The 13,243-nt window shown below is 34.6% G+C and overlaps 1 protein-coding gene across 1 annotated transcript in view; it reads right to left on the reverse strand.

Annotated features, from left to right (window-relative positions):
* Nucleotides 1–3,314: 3,314 nt before the first annotated feature.
* The window catches only part of fech (ferrochelatase), a 59,180-nt gene continuing 49,251 nt past the window's right edge, over nt 3,315–13,243 (reverse strand). Inside the window, exons 10-11 of the mRNA XM_028802532.2 lie at nt 13,083–13,142; nt 3,315–4,915 (exon numbers count right to left, since the gene is read on the reverse strand). Of these exons, the coding sequence (XP_028658365.1) occupies nt 4,781–4,915; nt 13,083–13,142 (195 nt within the window). The 3' untranslated portion in view covers nt 3,315–4,780. The remainder of the gene's footprint in view (nt 4,916–13,082; nt 13,143–13,243) is intronic.

Consider the following 13,243-nt stretch of genomic DNA (forward strand, 5'->3'; position numbering starts at 1 on the left):
TCTTTCCTCTACCAATGACATGTTCCCTGTGGTTGCAACACAAGCCCAAAGCCTGATCAGTCCACCCTCATGCTCAATAGTTGGAGGCGCATTCTTTTCCTAGAATTCGGCACCCTTCTTCGCCAAACATATCTTTGCACATTGTGGCCAAAAAGTTCTTTTTTGATCAGTCCACAGTACTTGTTTCCAAAAAGCATCAGGGTTGTTCAGATGTTCATTTGCAAACTTCAGGCAGTGCATTTTGTGGTTAGGACACAGGAAAGGTTTTTTTTCTGCCGACTCTACTATGAAGGTCATATTTGTTCAGGTGTCGCTGCACAGTACGACAGTGCACCACCACTCCAGAGTCTGATAAATCTTCATGAAGGTCTTTTGCAGTCAAATGGGATTTTTTTTATTTGCCTTCCTAGTAATCCAAGGAGCAGTTCTTTCAGAATGTTCATTCTCTTGGTCTTCCAGAACTCAACTTGACCTCCAGGGTTCTTGTTAACTGCCATTTCTTAATAACTTTACGAACTCAGGAAACAGCTACCTGAACATGCTTTCCTATCTTCTTGTCGCCTTCTCCTGCTTTGGGAGCGTCAATTATTTTACTTTCAGAGTGCTAGTCAGCTGCTTAGAGGAGCCCATGGCTGCTGATTGTTGGGCCAAAGTTTGAGGAGTCAGAACATTTACACACCTTTGCAATTGCATCACTGGGGGGTTTCCCCAACGAGGACTGTGAACAAGCCATAGCCTTGACCAGCTAATGAAGAAATGAGACCTCAAATATCTTGGGGTGCCCAAACTTTTGCATGGTGCTCCTTTCTTTTTGTCACTGTACAATTGTATAAAACAAAAACAATACACTAATCTTACATAAAATGGTGAAAAGAAATGTGTCATCTTTAACTTCAGTTCATCTTCGGCTCACTTAACTATTGACAGTAACAGACATTTTAAGCCAGGGTGCCCAAACATTTGTATGCTACTATATTTACAATTGTATTTTGTCAGAAGACCGAACATGCCAAAGCAAGAAATTTATACAACATATAAAGTTTACTAAACTCTTTGCCTAACAAGACTTTCTGTTCCTAGCCTGTCAGGTACAGTGTGAAGCATACCAAGGACCATTTTATTATACTTGTGATGTTTATTTAGTGCAAAATCCACAAAAACATAACAGCTGGCAACACAGGTGTCTAAAATTGTGTCCATTTACACAGGACAATGAAGAGTTTGCTTCCTCAATAATATGTTATGGATTTTAGTCTACTGATCACAAAAATCAAATTGAAAACTTTCCTATCATGTTTCACTTTATTTACCTTTTTGTAATTACCTCTCATATTTGAAGTCTACTAATATGCTGTCCACAAAATAGGCTGTTTTGTTTAGTCCAGTTCTGGATTGGGGGGCTTTTTATTGATTTGTCACTGTTACAGGACTACATTACCCAAAAAATATATATTTTTTATACGTCCATGGAAAAAAGAAAAAAAAATCTCATGTTACTTGTGTCACATATACCACACATTACTTATGCAGCTGTATGCATAATACTTTTAGAATCTTATTGCTAAAGTATTGTTATTTCCAGAATATTCATAAACAGTAAACTAAAGTCTCATGGGACTGACATTTTGGACTGAAGACAGGACTCTTGACTAAAGAGATTTTTTTTTTTAGGATGCTTGTCACATCTTTTGCTATTGAACAGCACTGGTTACTATTGGCTTCTATTATATCATACAACTCTCTCTCCTTTCTTGAAGGAAAACAGAACTTAATATTTTTTTCGACTATTACCACAAACTACATGGGGTAAGTAACATATAAGGATACAGTATATCATTTTTGGGTATAGCATTCATTTATAACTAAAAGCTCTCATTACATAATGGCAGCATTCACCCTTCAATACATATTGGCTATGCAGTACACATGAAAGAAACCTAGCAAAACACGGAACTGTAGTTGAAACACATACAGTACAACTACAACTGGAACATCTGTGGCAATCAAAAAGTAGTGGCACTGATACTAGGAATGCAGCTTGGAAATACCAAGTTCTGTTGCTTCATTTGCGAAAGGGACAGCCATGCTAAAGATTTTCATTGCATGATAAAGAACTGGACGCTCCATAAACATTTGGTTCCAGGAATGAAAACTGGCACATAAAGCACTTGTCATCCCAAAAAAAATATTTTTGCCTCCTCTTCATATAAGACTTGAAATAATGAAAAATTTTGTGAAAGCACTGAATAAGGAAGGCGAAGGATTTCGAAATTTAAGACAAATGTTTTTAAAAATAATTGATGCCAAGATTAAAGTATGCCTTTTATGTGGTCCACGAATCAGACATATCATCAATGACACATGGAAGGCATTAAAGGATGTTTCTGAGAATTTGCTTAGCAACTACAGAGCTCCACACCACATTTAACTGAATGACAACATGCTTCAGTCATACAAAACCATGAAGTGCGACATGTTGCTAAAGACTCATTCTCTGCATTCCCACTTGGATTTCTTGCCTGCTAATCTTAGTGCAGTCAGTAACATTGCAACAATGAAAAAGCTGTATCAGAGCAAATGGAATTATTCATTGCTGGCTGACTACTGTCAGGCACTGAAACAAGAAGCATCAGATTCTGAATGCAAATGAAAATCAGCAGCAAAACATTTTGAACTCAATTAAACTAATGCAATGTGTCAGCAACATTACGCGTTTAAACACACTAAATTCAATAAGAGTTAACTTCACGTTTCTCTAAATTCCTATGTGATACATTCAATCTAAAATTATAGCTGTATTCATCTTGAAGCTGTCTATCATGGTCACTAAAGAAGTATTCGGGAAGCAAACATTTTGGAAAATATTGTTGTCTAGTGTTACCAGCATTAGATAAATTTGAAAGCAGTACTTAAACAGTTCTGAACATGCATACCATATAAAGGAGGCAAGATAAAGTGTCACTGCCATCCTTAACAAAGGCCATTATTGAAGCACAACTCACGTTCATCCAGTGCTGGGGTGATTTTAAACTTGCACAAGAAATTAATAAAACAGGGAGCTAAGCAATACATTGGCTAAGTAACAGAAAGCTTACAATTAACAACTGTAGCTGCTGTAGTGGCAATAAAAGAGTGCCACTGATGTGTACATGTGCATTTTAAGTTTTAACCATTGGCTAAAAATCTGCAAAGCAGTAAACAAACTGACTCACTGCTTTTTTTTGACATTTTAGGAGACTCCTTTAGAAAATCATAAATTGCAAAAAAAATTCACAATTCAAAAAATGAAAACATAATAATAACACACGTTTACATATGCTGAAAACCACCCTTATACTTAGCAGACATAAGAGGCAAGAACATTTATTAAGATTTTGTAATTCACAATGATATAACATTCTCATAACGCTTACTGCATTTCAGGGTTGCTGGTGGCTGAAGCCTATCTTGGAAGATCTGCACGCAAGGACCCATTCTCTCTCTCTCTCACACACACACACACAAATGGGCCAAATTTAGAACTGTTGATTAAGCCAACAAGCACAACTTTGAGGATGTGGGAGAACAAGCAATGAGGAGAATGTCCATACTCCACAGAGACAGTAAATTCAGGAGGTGCAGGAATCAAACCTAGGATGCTCAATTTGCCATGAGGCAGTAGTGCTAAACATTTTGTCTGCCTGCTGTTCATCTTCAAAACAGATTTCTATTCAAAAATAAAATATTCTTAATATATTGCATTCTTGATAACTAGCTGAAGCAGGAACATCTGACAACTACAACAAATTTCAGGAGTTGTAGATTCTGATCTAGTTTGTCCCATGTCATAACCTGACTGAAAGGCTGACAGCCAGTGTCTCCCACAGTTCAAAGATTTGCAGGTTGAAACAAGTGTATTGAGAAAAAAACCCAGACAACCCGGGACAGTGTGTGCAAACTTCACAGGCTGTGATTGAACCCAGGAGTCTGAAAACATAAGGCATCAGTTTGAATCATTACACTGCTGTATCTCACAATTGTTATCTGAGCTAGAATAAAAATCATACCCCTAACATAATCCTTTATATATATATTATACACTGTATACATACACACTCTTCACACGGGTGTTTGTGGTGATTTAAACATTCAAACAATGATTTCTGCAATCTAAACAAATAGTAATTAAAAAAAATCAAATACTTGATACATTGTCAAAACATGTTATACAAAAATCATTTAAACTAAGGCATTGACATTGAGTTCCAAATAGCACCAGTACATACTGCTGTTTGAACTTTATGCACAGCATACATGTTTACAGAAGAACCTTCTTTACTACATGTACAGTATAAAGAAAGGTCAAGTAAATTATTTTATTTTGAGATTCTTGATTTTATTCCAGTGAATTATTCAGTGTCAGTTATATTAGAAATGATTTCATGTCCTCATCATACAATGCTTATCGGCTTGCCATGATTCCTCTGTTAACCAGATCGTCATCCAGTGTTTAAAAGATGTCTGCTATGCATCCTAGTTGATTTTCTTTACAACACTGCCACTCAATGGTCAGGCGGCAAGTAAAAAAAATAAATATTTTATTCCCATCAGTAAACTTAGTCTTCCTATTAAGGTGATCACAGCAAGACTTAAGGCAGCTTCCTAGTGTATACAGAAAAAAAAAAAGTATAAAAAAAGTTTCAGTTGTTAAAGACACTTTTGGCAAAAAAGGGAGTATATCATTGACGATATGCTTCAGGCCTTATTTCAGTCTATTTCACACATATTTTACTATACGTTGTCAATGCTTCTGGCTTGCAAAAAAAGCTTTAGTCTGCCCACAAACAGGATTCATACAAAGAGGACATCGTAGTGTTAACTGCTTGGAGCAGGACTCTCTGGACATCAGGTGGTTATGTACCAAATCTGCAAGTGCCTGAAACAGAGATGAAAGAAAAAAAAATCAGAAAGCACTGACTAAAAAAAGAGTTACCTTATTAGATTGTAGACTAGACTGGAGCTGGCCTGAGACTTCAGTTTGTTTCTTGTTCAGTTTGTAACACTGCTTTATAAATACTCTGTTGTGGTGACCTTTAGCTAATCAAATTAAGACAATATGCACAAAGTAGAAACTATTGCTAAGCAGCCATACCACATGCACTTCAGAACAGTGAAGAAAAAAAAGTGTATGTCGAGAATAAAGTCGACACATCGACTTTATTCTTGGCATTTCCATTTTAATCTCGACGCTTATGTCAAGAATAAAGTCGACATGTTGAATTTATTCTAGTAGTTTATTTTGTCATTAAAGTAGAACATCATAAAAGTCATTTTAAAGTACTAGATTTTCTCAAACCCCGTCATAAGTAACATTAAATGCTTTGTGTTAAGTGTTGCCTGACCCATGTTACTTGGTACATGCTTCTTAAACTGACTTCTCTCTTCCTCTCCTTGACTTTATTTTCAACATATACTTTTTTTTTCTTCACTGTGTCCATATTTTTATTTTCTTCTCCATGGCCCTAATACGCTTCTGTACCTGAGAGAGTAACCACGGAGCACACTGCCTTTTTTTTCTATGCATTGTGCCTTCGTGACTACACGGTAATACCCAAACTATTCCGAAGTGACATTTGCACTGTTTAGTGTTTTTTGTATTTCACACCCTTGTACACCTTTATTGTAAGAGCATCCCTTATCTACGATGGAGCATTCAGTCAGAAGAATATATGAAGCTGGTTTTAAATTAAAAGTCATTGAAGTGACGAAAGAAATTGGTAACTGCGCTGCTGCAACAAAGTTTGATGTGTCTGAGAAACTTGTGCGAGACTGGACTAAGCAAGAAGTTGTAAAAAAAAAAATAAATAAATAAATAAATAAAATTAAGTGTTGTATTTTTGAATGGGCATATAAGTCGGGGTCTGATTTTATCATCAATTTTTCAGGTTTCAAGACCCGACTTATACGCAAGTATATACAGTACAGTCATTATTAAAAACTGGACATACACATATACTGTACATGCATATATGAACCCTTGCTAATTAAACTAAAATCATGTCAAACTGTGTGAGAAAGACAATGCCACACACTGGGTAAGCATTCAAATTAGAGTCTTAGCTGGAGCCCAAGTGCTGTGAAGCAGCCATGCTACCTGATATGTCTCATGCCTATTCAGTGTTCATCAAAACAAAATAAACCTTGAAAAGTCTTCCAATCATGGTCAATAACAGCATTGTATCACTGATCCACTTAGTGGAAAATTTCACCATGGAGTTATCATACAAATAGCAGAAGCAAACCTTTTTGTTTTAATCATTATTTTGTTTACTGGTAAACACTAAAATTGATCAATAAAAATTTGGAAAAAACCAGGACACATTATTATACAACATTCAAATAAATTCTAAAATGTTCTGCATAATAATTTAGATCAGCTCACTTCATAGTCTCAATGTCTGATGCCTTGTTAATGACTTGATGTTGACTTTCTTTAACATATAAATGCATAGAACAAGATTAGCTTGTTCAACCAAGATAGTAGTATTAGCAGCATTGTCAACTTTAACATTTGGGGGATTGTAGTTTATTGTTAAATTAATTGCACACTAGTTGTGTATTATTTAAAGTGTAAGTTGATACCAAAAACACTTTCTGTATCTCAAGAATATTTCTCAACTAAGGCAGTTTTCTTACCACCCATGGAACTGAGAAATTAGTTCAAACAGTAAAATAATTTACAGAATGGCACCATGCCCGTGTAGTCCAATGGGTACACTTACTTCTCTTCACTTCGTTGAAAATGTGCCAGTCAGTAATGCAATTAAGAACAAAAAATCCAATGACATTTCTAAGGGTCTTATGATACCCCACTGACTTAGTGTCAAGCACTGGAGTCAATCTCCGGCATTATGACACACTAAGCCTATGGCACTCAATACTTCAGTTGACACAAACAATTATAAACTCCACTCAAAGGATGTTGACTATCTTGCACCAGACATAATAAGCAACATTAGAAAATTATTGACATTTAGTTAATGGCCTATTAACTATTAATTGATCTTAACTTGTTATCTTGTTAACTATTAATTGATCTTGCTTTTAACTGGAATATCAGTTTATTGAGTTGATAAATCACATTAAGTAAAACACGTTTACTTTAAAAATGCAATCAATACAACACTGCAGACAATTTATGGTTAAAAAATATTAATTGACCTGTAGTCAAACAAAAAAGATGCTGTGAGAGAATAAAAGATACCATCAAGGGGTAACATAGCTTTTTGTAAATGAGGTGCTTTGAATGCAGCACACTTTTAAAAGAAATACTGTAGCACGTAAAGACTACTGAAAGGGGTTAAGCAAAGAGAGAGTGTTCTAGGTGCTGGCTTAAGAAACTGGCTGATGTCATGTTTGTTCATGTACCTAGGAAAATTTGCCAGTTTTCGCATACACAGTTATCCATAAAAGAATAATCTGAATTCAAGAGATATTTAAGGACAAGAATGTAGTTGAAAGGAGACTTTTATTTGGGTATGTTTATTTGGGTAGGTTATCTAGAATAATTACTCTCTGTCTCTGTACTGTGTCCATTTGCCAGCAACCTCTGCCCAAGGCACTGTCTCTTACTAGACTGCTGTAACAGGATGCTCCCTCTTCAAACATTTGCCGAACAGAAAATAAAGATGCAATGAACAAGTTTCCTCCTGCCTGGCTGACTCAAAGAGGTCCTAGTTGAGAACAAATTTCTTTCATTAATATGTTTCCAATTTATTCCTTCCACAATGCATTATTGCTTTAATTAAAACTGAACATTCCCTTTCTTAATCTTGAAAAAAAATAACATTCTGCTGCCAATGTAGCTACACGTAGGGATTCATTATATTTTTTCCACGAACAGTAAGAATTATGCTTTGATGCCTTTTTATTTTTCTCTCTCTTTCCTTCATAGTCCATAGGTACCTTTCAAAGTCTCTTGAGTCATTTCTTGAGCAAAATTTGTCCAGTAAAAAAGAAAAAGTACAGTTTTTAAAAGGAGACTGATAAACTCTGATCAGGTATCAAAAATAAATGGCATTCATATAGACTTTCTCCATTTTCCACAAGGTCATTTCAGAAAAAAACCCAAACAGAGTGTCTTTCTTTTGTACATACAAAAGGGTTTATCCTCTGGCTTATTCTTGAGTATTTTGAAATGCATCACCTGGGAAATTGTACCTAATGGGTGTCAGGTTTTCCATCAAGGCTGTTAAAGAGTAGACCAATTCTTTGTCCTTGTGTGGTTTTAACAAACAGGATCACAATTTTATTTCTATTGTTTGTGGATGATGCTATTTTCTCACCCTCATTAGACGGTGACCTTAATTGTTCACTGGAAAGGTTTGCAGCAGTGTGATGCAGTCAAGATCAGAACAGACCCCTCTAAATTACCTTCTGCCTTGACAATCCCCTTCCATGAAAAAAGTAGTTTGCTTTCTGCAGGTAAATGGGGTGAAACTGCCTCAAGTGGAGGTGTTCAAGTGCCTTGTGAATCTTAGTTTTTTTTGAGAATTTTCCTAGTGGAGCTGCAAATACTTGTTGATAACAGTGTGACATGGTCTTTCAAGCTTGGAATGCTGAAATCCATTAAGTCAATTTGGCAACAGAGCTGGGATAAAGATAAGAAAGGAGAGCATCTACAGTATATGAAATTCAGAAGGTGGTGGGAAACCGCAAAGTAGAAGGCAGAAATAGGAGGGAGGAAGTCATAATCTCAAGATTACGTCTTGGGCACACAGGGTTAAATTTTTCACTGTTTAGAATAAACAAACATGACACAAGGATATGCTCTTTTTCTGAAACAGTAAAAAATATATTACTGGAGTGCACTGCTTACAAGGAACAAAAATACATCTTTTTGAAAAAACGTAATCTATGGGACATGAGGTTAGTACAATAGAAAATATATTGGGACAGTGTTGGGAATTCAGTGTCTCAAAATGCTTATTTGAAATTTTAAAAAATTTGTATTTGGTATTTTAAAGTTAAAGTTATTTCTTCACAATCATGGTATATATTGATTTGCCCCATAAAATTGTGTTCCAAAGTAAGTTTTTTTTTTTTTTCTTGTTTGTTCATTCAGCTTACAGGAGATACACAGGACCATAGGTGGATGGAAAAGTCTTAAAACTTACCAAATATGTCCACTTTGAAGCAGAAAAAGTTTTGATGTAAGAAAATACTCTTTCATATTTATGAGGTATCCTTGTTATAACAAAAGGAGACTAGAAATAATTTTATTGCAGACTCTTATAACTCATTTTCTTGAGGTAAGAATACACCGTACATACTCCTGCGGATAAGTTGGGACTTGATTTTACATTATAATTTCTGGTATTTTTATAATGTCGATCATAAAAGTCGAATGCAGAAAACTCACGCTATTGGTACAAGGGATTATGATATGCTAACGCCCATCTGAGAGAGTAACCACAGAGCACATGGTCTTTTTTCTCTATGTGGGTGTGGCAATGCGCTATATCAGCACATTCTCCTAACCTCTCTCTCTCTCTCTCTCTCTATTGTGCCTATGTGACCACACAGTAATACCTGAACTATTCTGAAGTGATGTTTGCACTGTTTGTGTTTTTTGTATGTCACATCCTCATACACATAAGAGCATCCCTTATCTACAATGCAGTGTTCGATCAGAAGAAAATATATGCTGGTTTTAAATTAAACGTCGTTGAAGTAGCAAAAGAAATTAGTAACTGCGCTGCTGCAACAACATTTGATGTGTCTGAGAAACTGATGCGAGATTGGAGGAGGCAAGATGATGTAAAAAAATAAATAAATAAAAATAAGTGTCGCAGTTTTGAACAGGCATATAAGTCGATTATGATTGATTTTTCAGGTTTCAAGACCCAACTTATACGTGAGCATATACGGTATTTCTTTTTCATCTTTCTCAATTGTTCTACTTCGTTGCATACTGCCAACTATTCAAGAGAGAGTCTGTAATGGTGGGGTTTAGCAGAGATAATCATTGATGCTCTTAGCCCACTGTCATATAACAAGTACAAATTTAAAACAAAACAAAAAAAAAAAAAACACAAATTGCTCAAAGGTAAGAGAAGACCATTTGGCCTATAAAGGCGCTGCTGCTTTTCACAATATTAAATCTAAATTCCCTTCTTCTGAAACTTGAACTTCTAACTACAAACTAAAACTGCTTGCAATTTAAAAAAAGGTGTTGTATAAGCATACGGAAAACTCCACAAATAGAAGATCACTCTTACACATTGCCTATGAATATGTGTTTAGTAGGAAATTTAACAGGTAAAATGTGTATGTGATGAAATATCAAACCATTGCTTATAGGATCTACGCATGAGTGAAAGAGTTATTTAAAAGTTATTTTTATGCATTACAAAACATCTCATTACATGTCAACATTTCTATCAATCGTACATTTCAACATCTGAAATGATTCTTCTCATCATCTTCTTCCACGTCTTCAAGACAGAAACCCATTTCCTGAACAAATTTCAATGTCACTAGATTTTTCCTATTAAATGCTGAGAAAGCATCTTGCTAAAGCAATTTACTTCTCAGGAGATTACTGCCTTGTTCCCTTTCCATTCTGAATTATAAGATCCTAATTCAATCAAAGGGTCTAAGATGACGTCATAACCCCCATGAGGGATGCTCAAGTGGTTTGAACTCAACTGAAAACCAAAGATTGATTTAGAGGCTTTGTAACAAAACATTACAAGCTGGCTGGTACTGTTTACAATCCATACTTGCTTTTAAAGAGGAAATAAGGATGGGCTTATTGATAAACTTTTACAGGAAATATTTTCAGTAAGTACAGAGTAACATTTTATTTTCAACTAAGCCACTTAGTAATGAAATGGGACCAAATGATGCACTCTGGGGGAAGTAAACATGAATGCTTCTATTAATACTTTTTGATAAATATACAAGAATATGAACAAGAATGACATAAAAAGCAATAATGGTTAAAAATAGTGAACACTGAGAAATAAAACATCTCAAAAAAGTCACTGCTAAAACTCAAACACACTGTACAAATATAGGGACACTGATTAAAGTTACTAGTGTGCACTGTTTCAAGAATCTCCATATTCTCCATACTGTTTCGAGTACTAAAGCAATGCAAGGACACAAACTTTTCTTGCAGGCTCTGTAATGAACTAAGTCACTCTAAAAATATACATAGTGTACTGAACTTGTGAAGTTAAACTTGAGCTAGCACATAATTTCATTTTAAACATTTTTTTTTTAAATTATTGTCATATGTTTGCTTATTAAGCCCTATATGTCAGACACAAAATGATAAATACATTAAAAAGCCCACTTTATCAGGTAAACAAACCTAATGTTAAGCTTGTCTTCCAAATGCACTAAGAACAGTCTGAATTTCTTTAGGACATGTCAAACTGCAAGACTACAATACAACCCATGCAAATGTCAATTTCGATGTGTCCCATGATTGTTTTAAATTGATTCCATATCATTCCACTGATGTTCAAATCGATCAATTAAATTTTAATTTTCAGTTGCAGTTTTCCCAACGATTTGCAATAATGATAGCAGTATACAGCTGACACGTTCATACTTAAAAATAAGTTATATTGAATTGAAATCTGTTTTCTATTTAGCAGAGCAGTTGGTTTAATTGAATATACTGAAAACAGTTTTGATATGTCTGGATTTTAATTAAATATATGTAAAGATGCCACTTTCAAGCTTGTTTCTTTTTTAAGATTTTATGTGTAGTCCATGATGTTACGTTAATAAAACTGTAAGACATGAAGTTCACTAGCTGTTTATCTAATTAATATTTAGTTACCAAAACATAAGCAATAAGTTACCTGAAGTATCATGTACTTATGTATTTGACATTTATGCCTGGGAAAAATGTATGGTAATTTTAAACTCAGATGCAGTTATCTGTGTACTTTATAAGTAGCTCTGGTTATATGTTGATGCTACATTATATACCTTTCATGCTCAAATCTATTTTTTTTTTTAATAGACAATCTTGGCAAGTCTATTGGGTTTTCCTGCATACCTTTTGCTCAATTCAAAAAACAATATCATTCATTCCCAAGCTGTGGAATCTTGATTTTTGTTTAAAGCTGCAGGATATAGCATATATCACCTCCTCAATCTTTTACGGCAAATAACTGCTAATTACTTTGTCAGGAGAAAACAAGGGATTTTCCTCTTTTGTTTTGTTTTAGAAAGGCTTAGGTTATCTTTGATCGTGTGTCTGGCTGATTTGTACAAGTACATCTTCATTGCAAAATTGTGAAATACTAGGATTTTTCAAATTTACATTCATCCCATAGCAGCGTTACCAGTATACCACGATTTTCAGTGCTTCAAATACTGGAATGTTCTTCAAGGAAAATGCTGACCTTGCTTTTTGACTTATTTAATGCCGCAGTCTACTGTACTAGGTTGACATTCTACTTTATATAAACACTTGGTTTATTATCCAACTGAATACAAATGTATTTTGATTTTTACTTGTTCCTATATACAGGATATTTATAACTCTTTATTAAATTGGGTACTTTACTCATCACTATCTTTAGGAATAAAAATATTATCTGTAATTGTAACAATCACACATTGGTATATTACATCAGGTAATTTGTTTTCAATGTGCCTAGAACTTGAGTTAAACAAGTCTCTGTACATTAACATGTTTTTTACATAATATTTGACCCTGTAACACAACAATTGTATAGCTTTGTGATAGCCCCAGACCACTTACTAAAAGATCTTATCACAAGAATGAGTTACAGCTTAAAATAACATTTTTCTCAATTAAACATTTCTTTGTCTAGTTAAACAAATGTAATTGAGAAAATAAAAAGTAATGGAATTACTACTACATTCCTACGTAAAAGTGTGGCATTCTTAAAACAGTTACATGACAAGTTAGAACACCTGACTTTTGTAAATACGGTGCGTAGTTCACACAAAACAGGAACAGTTAGGCAAAGAACAGGTAACAGCACAAAGGGAAAACAAGTTTGCCGTTTCATCACTCCAATAATAAAAAAAAATGACAAAACTAAAAATACCTTAAAAAACAGAGGATTTCCATTCAGTGATTCTGCTCTTCTGATATTTTCCACACCACACTGAAAGATAGAATTCAATTCATGACATTTGGCTACTCTCAATTTTACATACACCAAAGTAAAAGGAAAAAAGGCCAGGACCTCAAATTGGCAAAGTGTTT

The sequence above is a fragment of the Erpetoichthys calabaricus genome, chromosome 5, assembly GCF_900747795.2.
Source record: "Erpetoichthys calabaricus chromosome 5, fErpCal1.3, whole genome shotgun sequence".
NCBI classification, from domain to species: Eukaryota; Metazoa; Chordata; class Cladistia; order Polypteriformes; family Polypteridae; genus Erpetoichthys; species Erpetoichthys calabaricus.